Source organism: Pongo pygmaeus, chromosome 6, assembly GCF_028885625.2.
Source record: "Pongo pygmaeus isolate AG05252 chromosome 6, NHGRI_mPonPyg2-v2.0_pri, whole genome shotgun sequence".
Taxonomy (NCBI): Eukaryota; Metazoa; Chordata; class Mammalia; order Primates; family Hominidae; genus Pongo; species Pongo pygmaeus.
In genome coordinates this window covers 47,842,921-47,865,847 of record NC_072379.2, presented here as the reverse complement: position 1 = coordinate 47,865,847, position 22,927 = coordinate 47,842,921, and the positions used below count along the sequence as shown (strand labels likewise).

Here is a 22,927-nt window from a genome sequence, read left to right as displayed (position 1 = left end):
CCTCTGTTCCAGCTCTAACAGTCTAAGTTCAATAAACCCTGCTAAGACTGATTTTTGTTTTTGTTTTCTCTTTTTTTTTTTTTTTTTTTTTGAGACAGAGTTTTGCTCTTGTTGCCCAGGCTGGAGTGCAATGGCACAATCTCTGCTCACTGCAACCTCCGCCTCCCGGGTTCAAGTGATTCTCCTGCCTCAGCCTCCCGAGTAGCTGGGATTACAGGCATGTGCCACTACGTCTGGCTAATTCTGTATTTTTAGTAGAGACGGGGTTTTTCCATGTTGGTCAGGCTGGTCTTGAACTCCTGACCTCAGGTGATCCGCCCGCCTCAGCCTCCCAAGGTGCTGGGATTACAGGCATGAATCACCACACCCGGCCTGTTTTTGTCTTTTTACAAATATCACTGTGAAAATGCCACTGGAGTTTCACAGGGGGCTTTGGAGCTTAAATAGAGGGCAAGGCTGGTGTCTTTTACATCTTACCCACATAATATAGTCCTTTCCTACAGCCTGAACAGTTTTCTCAAAGGGCCTCAGAAGCATTGATGAGGAGAGATTATCCATATAAAAGAAGAGTGAAAGAGAAAATGTCTTTCTATCTTGGTCTTACCTAAAGATGGTTCTCTGCAGGAAGGGGCATCAGGGTTTTTCAAAAGGTCCAATGGGTCTGTTTCCCCATGGTTGAAGATGAGAGTACCTGAGAGCCAGTAGATGATGTCAAATGGTCTGTCTCTATCTGCAGTTCTGGGACACCTCTTTTAGAACACTTGGGTGTGACCAAAGGAAATATGTGTTATATACTAGGTGTTCAAAGTTTAAACAAGGTGCTTCCCCATGTGGTTCAAATAGATCTGTGCATTATACATTTAGATCCTCTTTTATGCCATCTATTCTAAAGGAAGGTTAAAAGCATATAAATATAGCCCTAATTTGCCACCTTGAGAAAGACATTGAAATCCAAAGAAAATAAAAATAGCTACCATTTACATTCTATGGAAATACTACATACTGTGCCAATACTTAAAATATTAGCTCTGACTCTAACTGCAACCTAAAAAAAATAGCATCATTTTCTGCATTTTGCTAAAGTCGAAACATTGGTTCAGAGAGACTTGCCCAAGATCACACAGCTGAGAAGTGAGAAGGTCGGGATTTGAATCCATAATTGACTCATTCCAAAGCTCTTCCCATCATTCTGAACTGCTTCCAAATAAATCGTACCAAAATCTTTCTGTAATTCTAGCACTACAGCTTATATTAAGTCACCCTTTCTAAAACGTCTTGGCCAACTCCAAATAGTCCCCTTATAGCATCATCTCACCTACCATGGCATAGGACCCAATACAGGTAGAACTTTCACCTCACAATTCAAGTAGAAATACTGCCCAGGGGCCAAATTGTAAAGCTCTGTATTGAGGTGGCTGCCTTCCAACTAATTAGACTAAAAGTACCTGACAATGCTTCCAAGGAGGTCTTAACTAAAGAGATCAATCTTTTTAACAGATAATCGGGATAATTTCTAAGCAATCAAGCACCTGCTCATTATCCCCTGTTCTGAGCTGAGAGTATTTCTCCACCGTGCCTGAACCATCTCTGACCCTTTCATAAAATGCTCTCCACTTCCACAGTATGCAGCCTCAGACGGTCGGTGCAAAATTCAATTTTTACAAATGAAAGTATATTCTTAAGTTGAACTGTATGAGATTGCTGATATTTGACAAATTTTGATTGACAAAAAAACGGCAATTTCAAACGGTTCAAAGTAAACCTTAGGACAGAGGTCTAGCTGCAGGAATAAAAGCCAAAAAAAAAAAAAAATAGCAGCTTCTGTAGATATAGAAGTCTCCTGCTTCGTCATGCAACCATGCTAGTGTAAGGTACCCAGGATGCCACAGCAGTTCCATAGTACAGAGGACCCCACGCTCCTCCATGCTCATATTCCTGCTGTACTCAACACGTGACATGGCAGGAGTCCACCCCATAGTCTAAAGGTCACAGCCCCACCTCCCACCATGGCATCCACATCCAAAGACTGGGAAAGGGAAAGGCAGCAGTGGAACACAAACCTCTCCCCTTAGGATCAAGACCTAGAAGTTTTCTATGCACCTTCTGCACATCTCCCACTGATGAGAGCTTAGCCACATGACACATCTAGCCACAAATGATGCTGTGAAATGCTATCATTTATCATATATGGGTAGTTATATCCCAGCAAAAGTTGGAATTTTATTACTAAATGAAAAGGGAGGAATTGATACTGGGGGCAACCTGCAATCTCTGACATATAGTAAGGAAAAGAATTGCAATTGGCATACAATCCTGCAGTTTTCATGATGGATCATGTAAAATTGGCTGAACTGGAAAGCTCTGGAAAAGCACCTGGAAAGATGAAAACTGAGCTATTGAAGTAAGCTTAAATTAAGTGGAAATCAGAATTCTTGGCATATGGAAGTTGCTAAGAAGCAGATATAGAACATGCATGGGTTCTCTAATGGCCTGGGAAACATCTGCCCTTTGGAGAAATCGGCCCTTTGCCAATTGGTAGAGCACATGCATCCAGGCTTTGCTCTCATCTTTCTCAGTCCGTAAGGTCATATTTGGAGGCACATCTTTATTTCTGGTGTTCAACTTAGGATGAGCTGTAAAGGTTTTGTAAGATGTTCATCTTGTAAGAAATGAAATTAACTCAGATACTCAGGCATTCTTTATGATTTTTCCAAACCATCTTTTGAGGCACTAAGGCCCCGAGGTAGAAGTGCCTCTTTCCCAGATCTCACAAGACCTTAAGCTTCATATTTATTAAAGCAGTTTAAGTTGCTGGGATACAACTACTGTGCAACCAAAAAGAGCTGATTATCACATCAGTTTGCCCCACTTTAGGAAAGTCCAGTATATTAAAGAAAACCCTCTCCAAAGTTAAAAAGAAGGTAACTGGAAGGTTCCAGTGATATAAATATAATGACACATAAAGCAATGAATGAAATGTAAAGGCATAAAACTTTTTCAGGTGCCAGACCACTTGGAATTTCTCCCCTACACTACATGACACCTGACATTCTCTCAACTCAATATTGCAGAATAACTTCACCAGAACTGATGAAAAGAACATTGCACTGCAAAGTCAAATGAGACTTCCAAGATCAATTCCATATTTAACTAGCTAAGTAGTCTCAAGCAAATTGCCTAACCATTCATCTCTGTGCTTCAGTCTGTTCATCTGTAAAACAGGGATAATAATAGCACCTACTTCATAGGGTCACTAGGAGGGTGAAATGAGTTAATATATGGGACTGCTCATCACAGAGCCTAACAGGGGAAACACCCAATTCTTTATTCTAACTGGACTTGGCACAAGAATTAAGATACCTTGAGTGCAAATTTTCCATTACCCTTCATTAAGGCTAAAAAAGGGAGATAAAACCTGGAAGCCCCAGCTCACAGAGCCCTCTTTCCCAAAGTGGAATGAAGGTGCCCCCTTCATCCATGGTGCCTGGCAAGCTCTGCCGCAGGAGGATATAACAGAAGGAAGAAGAAAGCCTTCCCCTCTGCAGAAAAGAGAAACAAAAGTGGAAGAAAATATACCCCAATTTTCTCCTCTCCTCCCTGAGAAGTGAGGATAATGTCAGGGTCAGAGGGGAGCTACAGTCCTTATGCCCCACTGAACACTCTGGAAAGATCACTTCTTGGGCTGCCCCTCTCACCAGCCTAGGGCACAGTTACACCCTGTAGCTGCACAGTGTAGCCAGGCTAAGGAGACCTGAAGTTGAGATTACCCCAGCTGCCCTTAATACTCATGTAGTGAAGACACAGCAGGTTAGCTACTGTAGCAGTGGCCACGTGGTTTTGTAACAAGAGCTGGGGATCAGAGCCCAATGTCAGTGCAGCCAGATGGCAGAGCAATGAAGGTTAGCCTGAGCCAGTGGGTGCATGCCATGCCACTGGCCTCCGCTAGAGCCAAAGATGGAGATCATGAGTTAATGAACCACATATACATGCAGGGAACACCATTCATGTGAGCATAGGACACTGCTCCCAGAGGACAGGAGGCAGAATATAGCACACCAAAGAACCTCTGACACCACGAGACTAGCTGTATCACAATCCTTCCCCCAATCATCTACACAGACACGATGTGTACATCTCCTCTGCACAAGCAAGTCGTAGTCTGAGTTTAAAATGGTGACCACTCCCCCACCTGATTCAAACACAAAATGTGGACAGTTCATGAGAGAAATGTCCCTACGATTATGTGTGAAATATATAAAGATAAAATCAATTATCACTAAACAAATATGAGTCCCATGGGGATACAGGAGTGAAAAAAATTCAACTCAGTTAGTGAAATCAAACTTAGAACATGAAAATATAGGCTTTCTAAATTCTCACAACTGTGGACAGGACTAAAAATTTGATGCAACTTTGGAAAACTGTTTGGTACCATCTCTAAAAGCTAAAGAGGGCCTACCCTAATGAATCATTCATTCCACTCTCAGGTATTAACCCAAGATAAATAAATGTTTTTTTTCTACCAATAGACATGTATAAGATGTGTTCAGCTGCCTTATTCACCATAGCCTAATACTGGAAACAGACGAAATGCCTAACAGGTGACGAATGGGTCAATAAATTGTGGGATATTGTACACTATAATATAATTTATCAATAAAAAAAGAAGGAACTGCTCCTACAAATGGCAATATGGATGGATCTCAATACACGATGAGCAAAAGAAGTAAAATTCATAAGAGTACATACTATATGATTCCATTTATACAAGGTTCAAGAACAACTGAAATTAATCTATGGGGTTAGAATCAGAATAGTGGCTACCTGATAGTAGGAAGTGAGCAGAGGAGAGGAGGTATTAGCTGGGAAGAGGCATGGAGGAGCTAATGGATTCTGGAATTGCCCTGTGACTTCATCTGAGTAGCAGTAACACAGGATAGATATAGATAAGATATAGATACAGATAGATGTAGATATAAATACAGATAATGTAGATGTAGATATAGATTTTGATTTAGAAATATTTTACATAAAATTTTTACATATATAAAAATGTATGAAGCTGTACGGCTAAGATTTTTGCTACTTACTACATGTATTTCATACCTCATTATAAAAGCTTCAAAACAATACACGTGCACAGTCTTTTCTACTTCAATTTAAGGAAGCAAGGTGTGTGAGGAATGTGTTACCCCAAGGGGGCTGCTCTACACCCAAACTCTACAGGGTGTCATCTAATGTATGTTGGAAATAAATGTAGACTTCCCCTGGTCACCTCTGATAGAGGGTTCCTCTCATTTACCTGGGCCACCTCTACACAAAGATCTTTAGATGCCGTGAAATGGACAACTAGAAAAAGTCATAGGCTGTGGTGACTCAAAAACTGAATTACCTTAAGAAATTTTATTATCCCTTAAATAACAGATCAAAATAATTATTTTAGAGATGTGTGACAAGGAACCTGGAGTGGCAGAAGGCATGCACCACGTATTTATGTTGAAACTATCATAATACTTGGGCCAAATCCTGAGGGACCTAGAAAATCTGAGTCTTCAAGGGCAAGGACCATAACCAAACCAAGAATAAACCATGCTGGGTGCCCGGGTGCCAGCAGCTCTGTCATCCACTGATGACTTAATTCTCCTTCCTGCTCTTCAAGTTTTGCAGAAATATTTAAGCCAAGAGTCCCTTAATACTTTAGACTCATTGGTGGTGTTTATGCTTTTTAAGTCATAGATCTTTTTGAAAATCTGATAAAAGTTACAGGCACCCAGAAAAAAGGTATAAGATGTTGCATATATCTTGAGGTATCATAAGCAATACTTAGTAGCTCCTAACTATGGAATGGAAAAAAAAAACTGGAATTGTTGAACTACTAAGGGGAGTATGAAACATTTCCTCAATAATCCAAACCAGTTAGCAGACAGGAAGTGTAACTTTATTTATACTATGGCTAAAAACTAATTAGTTCCTTATATTACTTTATGTTTAGCTGGAGTTATGCTTAATAAATGTGCTAGTAACACCAGACATCTCATACTATGATCTTGCTTTATTTTTTAATGAGCAAATGAGCTAATAATTGTTTATTAAACAGAGTCCATTTCATAAGAAAAATATATTTTTGAAATATGCAGTAACAACATAGGTTAATGCAAAAGACAGTATAAATGCATTATTGCTTATAACTCATTATTATTCTATCTGATTTAAAAGATTTGCATAGGCCGGGCGCGGTGGCTCACTCCTATAATCCCAGCACTTTGGGAGGCGGAGACGGGCGGATCATGAGGTCAGGAGATCAAGACCATCCTGGCTAACATGGTGAAACCCCATCTCTACTAAAAAAAAAAACAAAAAATTAGCCATGCGTGGTGGCATGCACCTCTAGTCCCAGCTACTCGGGAGGCTGAGGCAGGAGAATGGCATGAAACCGGGAGGCAGAGCTTGCAGTGAGCCGAGATCGTGCCACTGCACTCTAGCCTGGGTGACAGAGCGAGACTCCGTCTCAAAAAAAAAGAGTTGCATAAAGCAATTATTATAAATCTTGCTGATGAACATAAAATATATAAACATGTAAGGTGTTTGACAATCACAATAGAACAAAAGAGAGAAAATGGAGCTACACAGGAGAAAAATGTTATATACTATTGAAATTGAGTTAGTATTAATCTGACCTCTATTGTGACAAATGTAGATGTTAACTGTAATCCCAGGGCAACCACTAAGAAAATAACTCAAAAACTATTTGTAAAAGAAACAACAAGGGAATTAAAAGACCATACCAGAAAATATCTGTTTAACACCAAAAGGCAGGCATGAAAAATAAAGCAACAAAGAGAAATAAGATATACATGACAAACATAAATCCTGGGTTTTCAGTTAATTATGTAAAATGTAAATAGATTTAATACTCCAATTAAAAGGCAGAGATTGGTAAAATTGATCAAAAAAACTAACAAAATACTGTCTATGAGAGACAACATTTAGATTCAAAGACACAAATAAGTTGAAAGTACAAGGATGAAAAAGATATCTCATGCTGCCAGGCATGGTGGCAAGTGCCTGTAGTCCCAGCTACTCAGGAGGCTGAGGCAGGAGGATTGCTTGAGTCCAGGAATTCGAGGCTGCAGTGAGTTATGATCATGCCCATACTCCAGCCTGAGTGATAGAGCAAGACCCTGTCTCTTAAATAAAAAAAAAAAAAAGATACATCATGCAAATACTATAGTAACCAAAAGAAAACTGGAATGGCTATAACAGTATCAGATAAAAATAGACTTTAAGACAAAAGTTACTACTAGAGACAAAGAAGGACATTTAATAGTGACAAAAAGGTCAATCTATGAAGTAGATGTAACAAATATAACTATGCACCTAATAAAAGGGCACTAAAATACATGAAGGATAAACCGACAGAGCTGAAGAAAGAAATAGACAATTCAACAATAATAGCTGAAGACTCCAATACCTTAGTTTCAATAATGGGTAGAACATCTAGATAGAAGATCAACAAGAAAACAAACCAACTCATCCTAACACACATCTATAGAACACTCTACCCAACAACAGCAAAAAACAGTTATTCTCAAGCGTACATGGAAGATTCTCCAGGATAGGCCATATGCTAGACTATAAAACGAGCCTCAATAAATTTTAAAAGATTAAAGTCACATAAAATATTTTCTCCAACTACAATGTATTCATTGTCTATGCTTAACATGAACAACTATGAGCCAATATAGGTCCCCAGGAGAGCCCTACAAGGACTTAGGTCTCAACCTATAGTTTAGGAATGCCAGTGGTCCCCATGGTCACAAGCATTTTGTAAAGGGATGGAAACAGAAGTCTGGATACCATTTTCCTAGAGACTCTCAGAGAAGATATTGTGTTATAAAAATATGTAGGTTAAAGAGGCAGGATGTCTTACACAGATGTCTCATATATTAAAGAATTACAGAGAAAGGTATTACACTGTTCTTCAACATCCTAGGAGTGCTGCCATAAGTTGGGAGATCCTCCCAAGGTTTGGACCATCTACGCTATTTAAAGGTTTGTAACCATTATCAGATAGAGGAAAAGATTGTCTGCTATGAAAGATTCTCTTCCCTAATTTAGGATTCCTTCCAAGCTGCAAATCACCTGAAGCTGATTATTCCTAAGTCCAAGACCACTGCCTGCAAAATAATCAAGTCAATGCCCATAATTAAGTCAAGTTGCCAGCCTTAATTATATTTCTCTCTCTCTTGTTCACTGTCTCTCTCCTTCCCTCCTTCCCTCTCTGCCCCACTCCCCGTGTACATTATATACCAATTCATTGGAGATATATATATATATGTGTGTGTGTGTGTGTGTGTGTGTGTTAAAGAAGCAGAATGTCTTACACAGATGTCTCATATATTGAGGAATTACAGAGTAATTACAGGAAAGGTATTACACTGTTCTTCAACATCCTAGGCACTGCTGTCATAAGTTGGGAGATCCTCCCAAGGTTTGGACCATCTATGCATCTATGCTATATATATACATACATACACACACACACACACAGGTGCAATTGATTAAATGTTGATTAAATGTTAGGCATCCAAATGCAATTAAGACTTTTAAAGACAAAAGCATCTTTATAGATGGGTGACAAGAATTTGATAAGGGCTTTCTTTTTTTTTGGATTTCTGATGGTTTAAAATAAGAGACCCTTCTCTCAACACATCCATGAAAGCATACTGGGTTGGAGTTTACTGCTGTTGTAAAAAAGGAGTTTGGATGACAGATAGTTCAGAGGGCAAGTCAGCTCTGAACCAGTGTCCTGGCTCTGTGTCAAGGGGGCAACTATGCCCCAGAAGGACTCTTCAACAGGTAAGGGTAAAAATCTGATCACACAAATGAGGGATCGCTACCACTGCAGGACCATCCCAATTAGGGTCCACTTTGCCTAGTTAAATATCCAAATGCTAGAAGAGACCATTTATAAGGCCAATGTCTGCAGTCAATTCTCTATTCTACAGTTCTTATTTATGCTCAAGGAGTAAGGACAAAGTGTCAGAGGTATAGAATGCTTCCTGACTCCTGTAATCAGCACACCCTTACTCCTCTTGTCTGATGGCTACAATTCATTCTTAGGATCTTAGCTTGAAATCTACCTTCTTTAAGTAACTGTGTTCAAATCCTCTGACTCTAGATTAGTTCCCTAGTTACATACTAAACTGTATTTTTACCATACGTAAGTTAAAATTACTATTTTTAACTAATAACTACGTACTTAGTAGTGTGTGCAAAAGTTTATCTCACTATCAACTCCTGCTGCTCTGTATGCTCAACCAGGACAGCTCTGTCAACTGCTATATTATGAGTCTCTAGCAAGTGCCTTCCACATATTACATTCTCAATAAATGGCTCGAAATAAATGAATTCTACCAGATTGACTTGACAATAGAATAGATAACTAATAAAGCATATAAATTTAACATCCTTTACTCAAAAACTTTTAGGTGCCTTGATAAAAGTGCATTTATGCATGGGTCTATGCATATTTTATTAAATCATTATAGGCACATAAAGATAGGGAAAAATCACATATATATTTATTAATTTGTTAAATTATTATATATTCAACCTCTTCCCATTTATGAAGTCAGCTTTCAACTAAATAACGGCATGAGAGTAAGATGTAAATGACCAAAATGGTGGTTTTCTCGATTTTGTACATCTGTTCTAAGTAGGTTCAGGGTGATCAAAATCGATATAGGATTATCACATAGCAAATATTTCAAAACTAAGATCTTATCCATTGCTTTATACGACATCATTCCTCAGAAGAGATTTGGTCAATTTGTGTTCATCTACCGCCAAATAGTATACTTAAATCTAGATTTCAAATCAATAAGAATGATGTTTCAGCATTTCCATGTGGAAAGGTGGCCCATAGATGCAGTCTCAGGAAATCGTGATTATTATCACTTCAATTTTGCATGATGCTGTATAGATGGTCTTACTATATTCTTTCACAGGTAAATTCCTTAAACTCTGTGGTGACAGCATCTCCATTATGTAAACGTTAGCCATTTACTGAAATGTAGGAAAAATCATATCTGCAACACAAGGAATCTTTACATCTTTTGTCCCTTTTACAGGAGCCCACTGGGCCACTTATTTTCTCAGTTCTATGCAGGTGGCCCCTAGTGTAAATGGCTAGAAAGTCTTTTAAAATTGTGTTTGGACAGTAAGGTGGAAATTTCCATACTTTAAAATATCAGAAAAATGCATCATTTTAAAAAAGATTCTTTCCCTTCTCTACTTATTTTCTCCTAAGGTACTTCACAATATTTCCTGTTTGAAATTTAGTCATATATATGTACATATATAACATATGTAACTATATATTTGTATGTATGAATACACACACACACACACACACACACACACACACACACACACCCTTAGATGAACTGCAATGGCCTAAAAGATAGTCAGCTTACAGGAATGGATACCAGAGGTCCTCTAGGGTAGTGTTTTTCAAATTGTGGGCTTAGAATCAATATTTTATGTCCCAAAGATAATTTTCTCAAAAGTCAAGAGTAGAGTGGAATGAAATAGATAATTCTAGGCACAATGTGTGAGGATATTGAATCTTTCCTAACTTTGGAACACTGGCACTATGAGCAAATCTTGGGGGAGGGGGCATTTGTATGTGTATATGCACAAGTAAATTTGAGAATGGCTTGGATAATTTGGGAATGGTTTGTATAATGTTCATGGATATTCATTTGTAAAGAGCTCACATATGTGGAGCTCAGACATACTGAAGCTAAGTCTAACTCAGGAGAGAGAGGCTTCCAGCTCCTGCCTCCACTCTAAGACCCACTGGTGAGGGCACCGTACTGTGCTCTTGTTCCCTGCAGTGCTCATCCAGGGATAAGAACGGTATCCGAATGCTGGACTCACATTAGGGACCCTTTCTCACAAGGCTGTAGTAAAAACCATTGAGTCATTTAAAGAAGGGAAACTCACCATGGGTTCCTGAAATTATCACAAGAGACAGGGACCCCAGGGAGGAGTAAGAGATTTTCATAATAATTGGGTAGGAAGGAGAAATCATTTAATTTGAATATTTAAAGAAATGTGATCTAATTTCATACACCAAGTAAAGGGGGCCATATTGTTTATACAAATATTTCAGCTATGACAAGTTGTTTGGTCTATTTAAAAAGCTAGTTTTCAAATGTAACCAAATATGCTTGTGTTAAAGGAGAATGGTAACTTTTATTAATGTTAAAATCTGAGTTCCTACAGTTCTTATTTTCTGTTGTACTCATTCCTAGAGAAAGAAGGATACATTAGTATATATATGTTTGCGTTAATAAAAAAGGCAGAAGAAGGAAACTTTACTCTGTTAAGAATGTCCCATAATTATTATTTTTAATTTTTGAAGTTTCTAATACAGCCAGAGAAAATAACCCTAGTGGAAAGGAAGGCATAAGCTTTGTAAAACATAGACGCAGGCAACAAAAGAGATTTCAGATGATCTGAAAAAAGAGAAACCCTGATATGTCTCAGAGATTTGGTCTCTGAAGTGTCCTCAGAAGTAAACGTGGCCATATAAACTACTCTTCTACAGATGGGCCCTGGGCCTCACAGTACAAATCTCCTTGACAGAGGAGGATCTTCCTTTTCCCATTCTTTTTATACACGCACACCATCCACAATGTTTCTCCTTGAGAACAAAAAATGCAGGCATCGGCAAAGCGACAATTGAAAAAGAATCCAAATGTCACACAACCAGACAGATGGAAGGAGACAACATTGTTTTCTTACCATATCACTCAATCAACATTGCGTTGAAGCATGTGACTCTGCCAATATTTGACTGTTTGACTCACAAATATGACAATTCCACATGATTCAGCCTAATATTTATAGCATTCCCACCATGTATAGAATCCATAAGGGTAATTACATTTGCTGTACTAGTTTCACAAAATGACAAAGCAAATGACGATGAAACCCTTATGATAATTTCACAAAAGTCACAGAAAGAATCGTGGAAGGATTCTTTAAGACAATGTGTTTGCAGGAGTGGGAAGTTAACAAGCAAGGACATGGAAAGGCAAATCAGTACATCGTCACTGAGTACATACAATTCGCAAGATATTTGGTCCTTGTCCTCAAGTACCTACAATTTAGTTTGGAAGATGTAATGCATGAAAAAAAAATTGCACCTAAGACAATTATATAATAATCACTTGGGACAGAGAAAATGACACAAAGAATATCAAACTGGGCAGGTCCTTAGAATTTAAATAGTCTAACTCCCTTATTATTATTATTATTATTTTTGAGATGGAGTTCGCTCTGTCGCCCAGGCTGCAGTGCAGTGGCACAATCTCGGCTCACTGCATCCTCTGCCCTCCGGGTTCAACCGATTCTTCTGCCTCAGCCTCCCGAGTATCCTGCTCACTACAGTCATGGCAAAAAAAAAAAAAAAAAATGTTTAAAGGCAGTGCTTCACTGATTTAAATATTGCATAGAGGTCAAAGAGAGTTAAGACCAAATAAATGCCACTGGATTTCACAAATAGAAGAAGATGGGCAAAAAAATAAATAAATAAACATAATAAAAAAATAAATCCCAGAGAGATCAAGTATTTAAATAAAAAGGCATCTGATTAAACATGGCAGGCTGACTACATGTGCTTATTTCCATCTCATTCCAAAGCCCAACTAAAGCGACAGTAAAGGAATAAAAAATTATGAACATACAAGGACAAGAACAGGAAAGCCAGCATTAGTGAATACGAGAGTTCCATACATTTTACAGATGCTAAAAAAGATGAAAGAATGGAAACAAATCAGCAGAACAGAGGAAACTACAAGAAAAATAAAAGTGTGCCTGTACAGGAACAACCAATGAAAAAGCAACCAATTCTCACCGCACAGTTACACACACAAACACACTCAGGGTTAGGACCTGGTCCTACCACACACCATACACCATAGAAGGTAAGAATGAAGCACAACACTGACAACAGGGGACTGTCTGAAAGCCCAGGAATACAGGATACTTGAGATTTTAGGTCCATTTCTCAATCCCAACACTGGCAAAAGAAGACCCAGGATGACATGTATGCAACAGGTCTACAGAAAAATCAGCCCAGATTACCACAAAAGGGCAGAGGCATCCAAAAAGGATATCTCCAGGATGAGAAAATGAGCAATTACATTATTTGATATATTGAACCTCGAACAATAATATTGATAAACATTTTACATATCTGATGAAGCAAGAAGAAACAACTTTTTAAAGTTCATTTAAAAAATAAGCAAATTTTTAAAGGCAAGGCAATTATTAACTCCAGGAAAAACAAAAAGCTGCATGAAAAACTTAACCTTCACATAAGACTTCATGAAAACTTTAAACTGCCACTCATCAAAGGGTACCACTAAGAAAGTAAAAAAGCAAGGCACTGTCTGGAAGAAAATATAAGATGTCCACCTGATAAAGAACTCATATCCTGAATACACAAAAAACTAAACAGCAACAGAAAAAAGACAAGCAACCCAAATAAAATACTGGCAAGAGACTTTAATGAAACTTCACAAAAGAAGATATCAAAATTACCAATAAGTACATGTAAAGGTGCTCATAAGGGAAAAGAGAGTAAAGTAATTTAAAAGGTATGAACATAAAAAGACAAAGAACAAGAAAGGCAAAAGAAATGGTAGGTAACTGGGATGGAAGAAACATTCTGTTACTTATCTGGGTGGTAGCTATGCAGATATCCATACACATAGAAACTCATGAAGCTGAACACTTAAGATTTCTGCACTTTATTCAATAAAAATTGGACTTCAATCTTTAAAATGTAATCTTTTGCAATAACAATTTTTGTTTCAGTGTATAATTAAGGGAAGAACTAGAGGAGAAATAAAAAAGTTAAATTTACATATCTTCACCATACATTAAAAGATAGATCAAGAAATAGCTGTCTAAGCATATTTTTGAGAAATCTCATGGTTAGCACTATTGCCTCTAACAAGATTGTAGGTTGAGGAGAGGGGAACAGGGGACTGTTATTTTTCTTTTTTTTATTATTTTACCTTAAGTTCTGGGATACATGTGCAGAATGTGCAGGTTTGCCACATAGGTATACATGTGCAACAGTGGTTTGCTGCACCTATGAACCCATCATCTAGGTTTTAAGCCCCACTTCAAACTATACTACAAGGCTACAGTAACCAAAACAACATGGTACTTGTACCAAAACAGATATACAGACCAATGGAACATAACAGAGACCTCAGAAATAACACCACACATCTACAGCCATCTGATCTTTGACAAATCTGGCAAAAATAAGCAGTGGGGAAAGGAGTCCCTGTTTACTAAATGGTGCTGGGAAAACTGGCTAGCCATATGCAGAAAACAGAAACTGGACCCCTTCCTTACACCTTATACAAAAATTAACTCAAGATGGATCAAAGACTTAAATGTAAAACCTAAAACCATAAAAACCCTAGAAGAAAACCTAGGCAATACCACTCAGGACATAGGCATGGGCAAAGACTCTATGACTAAAATACCAAAAGCAATTGCAACAAAAGCCAGAATTGACAAATGGGATATAATTAAACTAAAGAGCTTCTGCACAGCAAAAGAAACTATCATCAGAGTGGGAGAAAATTTTTGCTATCTATCTATCTGACAAAGGGCTAATTATCCAGAATCTACAAGGAACTTAAACAAATTTACAAGAAAAAAACAACCCCATCAAAAAGTAGGCGAAGGATATGCAGTTTTTCATGATAAGCTTTTTACTAATACATTTTTAACTGCACACATAAAAATGTTAAACAAATATTAAATATGTGATTATTTATATAAACCTGGGATGGAAAAGGTCTTTTAGGGACGCCTCTGTAAATATCATTTATTTTGCCACCCAGTGTCCACTCCCCATTCTGTACTCTAAGTTCCCTACCTCCTCCACTAAGAGTCCATATCGTTCAGGGGAATCTTCATTCCTGGCTTTCGCACTGGCTCGTGACTCAGGCCCAATTCAACCAGTCCAACCCGTGGTCTTGGCCCTTGCTCTCAGAGATGTTTTTTTCTTCCAGAGATAGGCACAAGGCCCAGTTTGAGCCATTGAGAGTTATACCAAAGAGTTCTGTAAAAATACTGAAGCAGGCCGGGCGCAGTGGCTCATGCCTATAATCCCAGCACTTTGGGAGGCTGAGGCGGGCAGATCACGAGGTCAGGAGATTGAGACCATCCTGGCAAACATGGCGAAATCCTGTCTCTACTAAAAATACCAAAAAAAAAAAAAAAAAAAAAAAATTAGCCAGGCGTGGTGGCAGGCACCTGTAGTCCCAGCTACTCGGAAGATTGAGACCATCCTGGCTAACACGGTGAAACCCCATCTCTACTAAAAATATAAAAAATTAGCCAAGCGTGGTGGTGGGCACCTGTAGTCCCAGCTACTGGGCAGGCTGAGGCAGGAGAATGGCATGAACCCAGGAGGTGGAGCTTACAGTGAGCCGAGATCGCGCCACTGCACTCCAGCCTGGGCGAAAGAGCGAGACTCTGTCTCAAAAAAAAAAAAAGCTAAAGGAAAGATATGGTCTGCATATACTTTTATATATACATATGTATAAGAATATGTATATAGGCTAATATAGGTAAGATATTCATATATCTTATGTGAATATATAGCTTTTATTCATTAAAAGCTAATCTAAATTTATATGTACAAGAACCATATATAAATTGTTAGATATTATTATTATTAGCAATTAAATTCCTTTTTTCCTTAAGCCAGTTTGGGTTGAGCTTTCTGACACCTGCACGTAGCAGGATCCTGACTAATTCAACCATGCAAAAGAGAAACCAGACAAAACCAACCAATAGATGTAAGCAGTTATACATAAAACATCAACAGAAACATTTTATCAGTAGAAATCACTAAACAATTTAAAAGTAAATAGAAAAGGAAGAAAGAATGGTTGTAACCCTTAGGCTTGATAAAGTTTTTGCCCTTACTAATAACAAGACGGAAATGCTACAGAAAATGGGTAAAAATATAAATGCACAATTCAAGAATAAAAACATGAATGCAAAAAAGTTTGCTTTTTAAAAATCAAACAAATGAAATTAATCATGAACAAATTTTATCCAATGACATAGCTAAATATTGTTCTAAATTTTATTATCCAGAGTTGGCAAGTGTCTCATGGACTGCTGATGAGAATGTAAATTGGTACACCTTTCTGGAAGGCAATCTAGCTCTAACAAAAATAGGCAAACCTTGGACGCAATAAGTCTTCTTCCAGGAATTTATCTAAGGAGATAATTAAAGATGTGTGCAAACATTCTCCCTACAAATTTGCTCATTGACTTGTATTTCTACATAGAAACACTGGAAAAATGAATATTCAAAAGATAAGGCATTCAGTATAATCCATACATTCCAATAGTGTCCAATAATGTAAAATATTGATGGAAAACATGTACATGTATAGAAGGACGTTCATAATTATGAAGTGAAATAAACAAGTCTTCAACTATACAGCAATGAGCCTGTTTTGGTTGTATAAATACACACACACATGGAAAAAGATCTACTCAGATACATATCAAATGGTAGTAAAATTTCTGAGTAGTAGAATTATGTGCTTCGTAATTTGCTGGAGTTTTTTTCTGCTTATATGTACATTTCAGCCTTGTGGTTTTTTCTGCTGACTAATACATTTCAGCCTTTCTCCAATGAATCTTCACTGACTTTCAGTAAGAAAAAAACGTATTAAAAATTCCTAAAAAGCCATGTCACCTCTAAAAGTGATTTCAGACATGCAGTTGGAGCCTAAACATATGCAAGCTTTTAGGTGAAGCACAGATGATAAGAAAGTCAAGGGAGTGGACTCTCTTTTAAGAAAATTTGGTTGTAAAAACAAGAAGCAAAGGGTCTCAAGGACATATATGGTCTATAGTTATTGAGATGAAGAGTCTTCTCTGGAGAAGAGGAAGAGGCCAAAGGTGTAGAAAAAGAGAATCACGCGGGGATATGTCTAATGGAGCCTCTGACAGTAACATACTGCACTTTCCTTTCTCCAGCTGCCTCCATTTGGGCTGGGCTGCTTTACCTGGATGCCCACATGCCCTTTTCTCTTTGTGCCAAGCATATCCTGATGCTACACAGACTCAGAAAGGGGGGCAGAACTCACCCTGGGGCAGAACCTATACTCTCAGCCTCTTAGTGTTTGAACCTCTATACTAGGTGCAGCAGGCACTTTTCATCAGCACCTTTCCCCAGGGAAGAAAATAGGATGCTTGAAGCCCCCAAGAGGGTCTCTTACCCCCACTCCCATAGAAGACTGACCACCATCCACAACTGCAGTCATAAAGTACACTTGACCTTGATCGTGAAAAAGTGAGTTTTGACAATTCATAGAACTTGAATGCTCCGTAAGAGAGATTAGGTTTTCTTTTCATTTATTTTGAGCATATTAACAGCTGGTGACCTAGATTAAGAAATAATTTAATATGTGAAAAGGCAGAGCATATCACTAAATTCCTTCACAGATGGAAAGTGGATTCAGTGAAAAGCCTCAGACCGAAGAGTCAAGTAATTACTTGGAAGGCAGGAGGAGGAGTACCTACAAGTGGGTAAAATGAAGTGTGGAAAAAGGATGACAAAACCTGGCCCAGATCCCCAGCCAGCAGATCCCTGGCTACTTTCTGCACAAGTAACCCGGGCCTGGAAGGGAGCAGGCAGCCTTGCTAATTCAGCTGCAGAGGGAGAGGCAGGAGGAGGATCCCTTTAGTTCAGGATGAGCTTGGGTGGATATTAAAAGAAATACAATCCTCTTACTGCATGGAGAGTGTGCATGTGTGGAGGGAGGGACTAGAGGCAGCCACCAAGCCTCTGGGCCTGGGGACAAAAGGGATCAGTGCCCCCTCTGCTCAGCAACTCAGGGTCAGCCGGAACTGGGAGGCAGCCTGAGATTGGGTCTGAAGAGGGAAATTCATTGCCATCCTGAGCAACATGGCAAATCTGACTTCCAATAAAACAGGAAAACGCTAAACACCCCATATCCTGGGAACGGAAAATACTGCCACGTGAAAGAGAACACAGTTCAAGTGATACCAATCATGGGGCTCATTAGCCAGTGTTGATTTTCAAGTACAATGCTCAAGCTGCAATATAAATGAAATGTCCTTTGCTCAGAACACAAATGAAGACCTTAGGGCCGTCATATACAGCAGTCACCAGGGAAGCCAGGCAAGCCTGGTGCCTGGTACAACTCCCCTCCACCTGCTTGGGGCTGTGCTTGCTACCAACCTGGGTTTCATTCCTGCACATCTCTGGGGAAAAAAAATAAATTATTGTGGGCAATTTACTGAGGGACTTGCAAAACAACAGAGAACCCAATTTGTGCAATCTGGATTTTTAAAAACGCAATAAAAGGTCCTTCTTTGTGCAGAAATATGCAGAAAGGAACTATTAGGTTCAGGTCATATTTATTTTTGACCTTCTAAAGAAGGACACTGGCGTCAAAAGGGACACAAACATATAGACCAAAAATAAAAGTGTGTGTATCTAGATCTCTGTTTTGAACTCCAGAACTCACCAGACAGCACTGTGTGATCACGATCCTACCCTATTGGTCCTGGGAGATTTTTGGTGGCTTCTCTGTTAAATCGTTCGTGTCTACTGCACTTAAGTAGCCACAAAATCCCCCGCAAGAAGAACGGCTGCCGCAATCTCCCGCCCCGATCTGCGGGCCGCGTCCCCGCGAGCTGCCTCCGGGCGCGCTGGGAGCCGGCCCGGGGAGATGCGGGCGCAGGGAGATGCGCTCTGCTCCGGGCGCAGCGGGCGAGCTGCCGCACCTGCTACTTCTGTTGCCTGGCTTGGGGCCAGGAGAGCGGCAACCCCGGGGCGGGCTCCGGGGCTGGACATATCCCGCGCCTCCGGGGCCAGGGTCTGCGGGTCCCTGGCGCTCTCCGTCCTCCCGAACCGCTCCCCGCGGCGCCCCGGTCGCGCCTCGCTGCAGTCACCCAGCGGAGGGCAGGGCGTCCCAGCGTCCCCGGCCCCGGCCCCGGCCCCGCTCAGCAGCGCGCCGCACCCCGAGGCTCGGGCCCCGCACCGCTGCAGCCGGTGCCCTCTGGCCAAGCCCCCACCTGGCGTCCCCGGCCCCAGCCCCAGCCGCCCGCCGCTGACCTTTTCCTGCGCGCGGTTGAGTCGCTTCTGGACGTTCTTGGCGAAGATGCCCGTCTTGATGTCGGCCATGGCTGCGGGTCCGGGGAGCTGCGAAGAGCAGAGAGCGCAGCGGGGCTGGCGGCGGCGCGGAGGAGCGGGAGGAGGAGCGGGAGGAGGAGGAGAGGGCCGAGCAGGGGAGGAGCGGGAGAAGCGGCAGGGAGGCGCGGAGCGCCGAGGGGTGAGGGCGGGGCGCGGCGGCGGGACCAGCTTAAAGCGACAGAGCGGGGGCGGGATGCGTCGGGACTGGCTGTGACATGGGGAGAAGGGGTGGGGGAAGAAAGAGAAAGAGGCCAAGAAAAAGAGAGGGAAAAGCCAGAAGCCAGATTGTGTCCTCGATGATGGAAGAGTGTCGAGAGGAGAAAGAGAACCAAGCCAAGCAGAAGTCCCTGGGCCTAGAGGCAGCTCGGGGGTTCTTTTAACGCAGTTGTGTTGAGGGAGAGTGAGGGGACCTGATTCTTTCCAGCAAAAAAAGAAACAGAGGAGACAAAAAAAGGAAGAACCCCAGGGATGTGGAAGCCAGCTGGATTGGAACTGCTCTGAAGTGGAGGTGATGGGGCTGGTCCCTTGCTGCTCCCAAAAGTTTCCAGCTAACAGAGCCCCCTCCATCCACCCTGGGTGTTGCAGAAGAAGGTATGGAGGTCGCCCTACCCTCAGGAGGCTCACAGCCCAGTGAGGGGGCCTGGCTGGGAAACCAACCAAGTCAGAGCTGCAGGAGAGAGGCGTGTGGAGAGCAAAGCGGGGAGAGACCATCGCTGACACTTGTTTAAACTTTAAAACAAGAGTCAGGAGGGTGGGGAGGTCCGCGTTGAGAAGGGTCAGCTTTCGGAAGACAGGCGATGTGTTTTGGTCATCTCCAAAATTCCTGTGCTGGGCAGAAACCTTAGAATAGACTACTCCTCAAGAAATGGTGCATGGAACAGTCAAGTCCCTTATAGCTTCGCATCAACCATGGAAGACCCAGGTCCGCCTAACTTGTTGCTTCCTTGGAAACCTTTTGGCAACCTTAACAGGGACTCACCATCCCTACTATTCTTGCTAATGCTTGGGAGAAGAACGAATAATAGGGATAAACCTGCCCTACACCCAGAGCTCTAGTTGGCTCTGACCAATGGTCAAACTATTCATATTCCATTCTCACTGAGAGTGTGAGGAGAGGAAGTCAGGTGGTGCCCTGCCAACAGAGGTCAGAAGTGGTCACTCACTTCTGAATCCTATGAGTGAATCCTATGAGTCCAGGTGAGCATCCTACTGTACCTCTGGGGGAAACTGTTACATTGGTAGACCTCAGCGAGCTGCCACCTGGTATTCACTCTTGTGTCGTCCTATAGTCCCCTCACCTTGATTCTAGAATGATGCTATGGCCAGCTTTAATCAATAAGATGTGGTGAAAGTGACACTGTGGTAATTCCAGTCCCCCCGCCAACCTAGAAACCAGGCAAGTTTTGCACTCTGGGGATTCCTGTGACACCACATAGGAAATTCAGCTAATTCAGCTACCCTGCTGCAAAAATAAAATAAAATAACAAGGAGAGGCCCTACAGAAAGGGAGAGGCCCTGAGATTACACACAGAGAGAGAGACAGAGAGAGAGAGAGAGAGAGAGCAGCCAAGATGTCCCAGCTGAGCCCATTCTCCAATCAGTTCACTGGTTGGCTGCAGCCACACCAGCAACCATCAGCAAGACCAGCAGAAGAACCACTCAGCTAATCCCAGCCAGAGTGCAGAATGTGAGCAAACAAAACAGTTTTTATGAGTCGATCACTTTTGTAATGCTTTATTATAAAACAGTAGGTACCTGGAACACCTGGTCTATGTGCTTGGCTCTTATTTCCCTAGGATAAATATCTGCCCCAGTTTGCTTAGGAATTAAGGAATTTCCAGGACACGGGACTCTTAATGCTAACATTGGGAAAGTTCTGAGCAAATTTGGATGAGTCCCACTTATAACACTCCAAGTAAACAGAAGTTTATTTCAGAGAGATAAAAAAAAAAAAGTCCACCGCTTGGTCAACATTCTACGAAAAAGGCTATGCTCAGAAACCAGGAATTTGAGTCACCTCCCTCAAACAGGGGCCTTTGGGGCTGTAATGGTTATACTGAGTGTCAACTTGATTGAATTGAAGGATACAAAGTACTGATCCTGGGTATGTCTATGAGGGTGTTGCCGAAGGAGATTAACATTTGAGTCAGTGGGCTCAGAAAGGCAGACCCACCCTTAATCTGAGTGGGCACCATCTAATCAGCTGCCAGCGTGGCTAGAATATAAGCAGGCAGAAAAATGTGAAAAGAGAGACTGGCCTGGCCTCCCAGCCTACATCTTTCTCCCATGCTGGATGCTTCCTGCCCTTGAACATCAGACTTGAAGTTCTTGAGTTTTGGAGTTTTGGAACTCGGACTGGCTCTCCTTGCTTCTCAGCCTGCAGACAGCCTATTGTGGGACCTTGTAATCGTGTGAGTTAATACTTAAAAACACACATATATATGTGTGTTCCATCAGTCCTGTCCTTCTAGAGAACCCTGACTAATACGGGGCTTCAGAATCTTAGCTCTACCTTGGGATCTTGACTATGAGGATACAAGTCTCAGAATGCTGGAATACACCAGAAGTGTTCTAGAGAATATCAGTCCATAGTCACTCTTGCACTGTGAGCCCCAGAGCCACCTACACTGGTTTTAGATACAGCTCCCTCTGCAGACATCACTGCCCTCCGTCTGTCAGGCAAGGGACAGGAGTCCCGAGTACCAGATTTACTTTTTCTCTGCTTCCTTAGAGCTCAAGCCCTCAGTCCCCAAAGTACCAGCTTTTGTCTGTCCCGTAATTATTCCCATCCCACCCAAACACATTTTTGGAACTCAATAAATATATTTTAAAATAAAATTGCAAATTGTTAATTTTTCTTATTATTCAGATGCCCAAATCTAGTTCTGTAACGTAGGTGGAAAAGGGAGGCTTGTCATTTCTTAATAATTCTATTTGGAATACATGCTGAGCATATTAAAAAGTTGTTACATGCAAACTGTTATCAAAATATTTCACTCCAACATAAAGGTAAATTGGTGTCCACTTTCAGGTTGCCAGGTGGCTCATTCTAGCCATTCTGGAATATTGACTAAGCACTTTAGCTGGTATTTGGTAGCCGTTCTGTAAATATTTGTTGGAAAATGCGTGTATACATGAGACTAGCTCATGAGCATCCATCATGCAAGATATGATGATGCCTGGCATGCTACAGGGGAGAGGTACCCACTCCTTAAGAACCCTGAGCTAGGATTCATGAATTCTTCCCCAATATATCTTTAGAAACCTAAACCTGGCATGTTGGATTTGCACAGATGCTCACAGAGCGGATGAATCTAGTTTGCCAAACCTGATAATGCAGGTAAAAGAGACCCCTGAAACATGTGCCAATGTGTAGCTTTGTAGATCTTTATTTATTTCCATTCTTTAATAATGCTGCTGAAACAGAGGTTGTGGGGGAGTGAAGGTCCCAACTACAATGACTTTAAACATTGTTATTCCATACAGCAGAGTCTTTCTTCATACAAAATGTTATGTAAAACCCAAATATATTAATCAGATGGGCCTCTCTGGTTGCAGAAAGTGTTGGGTTCCCAGAGCCCCACCCATTAGGCCACTGTTTACTCCTCACACTCTCTAAGGGCCCTCTGCAGAACT

The 22,927-nt window shown here is 40.9% G+C and overlaps 1 protein-coding gene across 2 annotated transcripts in view; it reads right to left on the bottom strand.

Moving 5' to 3' along the window:
• Positions 1-19,461, bottom strand: part of AMPH (amphiphysin) — a 250,218-nt gene extending 230,757 nt beyond the window's left edge. For both annotated transcript variants that reach the window (XM_054496470.2, XM_054496471.2), the window contains exon 1: positions 19,214-19,461. In XM_054496470.2, coding sequence (XP_054352445.1) covers positions 19,214-19,282 — 69 coding nt within the window. In that variant the 5' untranslated portion in view covers positions 19,283-19,461. The remainder of the gene's footprint in view (positions 1-19,213) is intronic.
• Between the last annotated feature and the right edge of the window lie 3,466 nt (positions 19,462-22,927).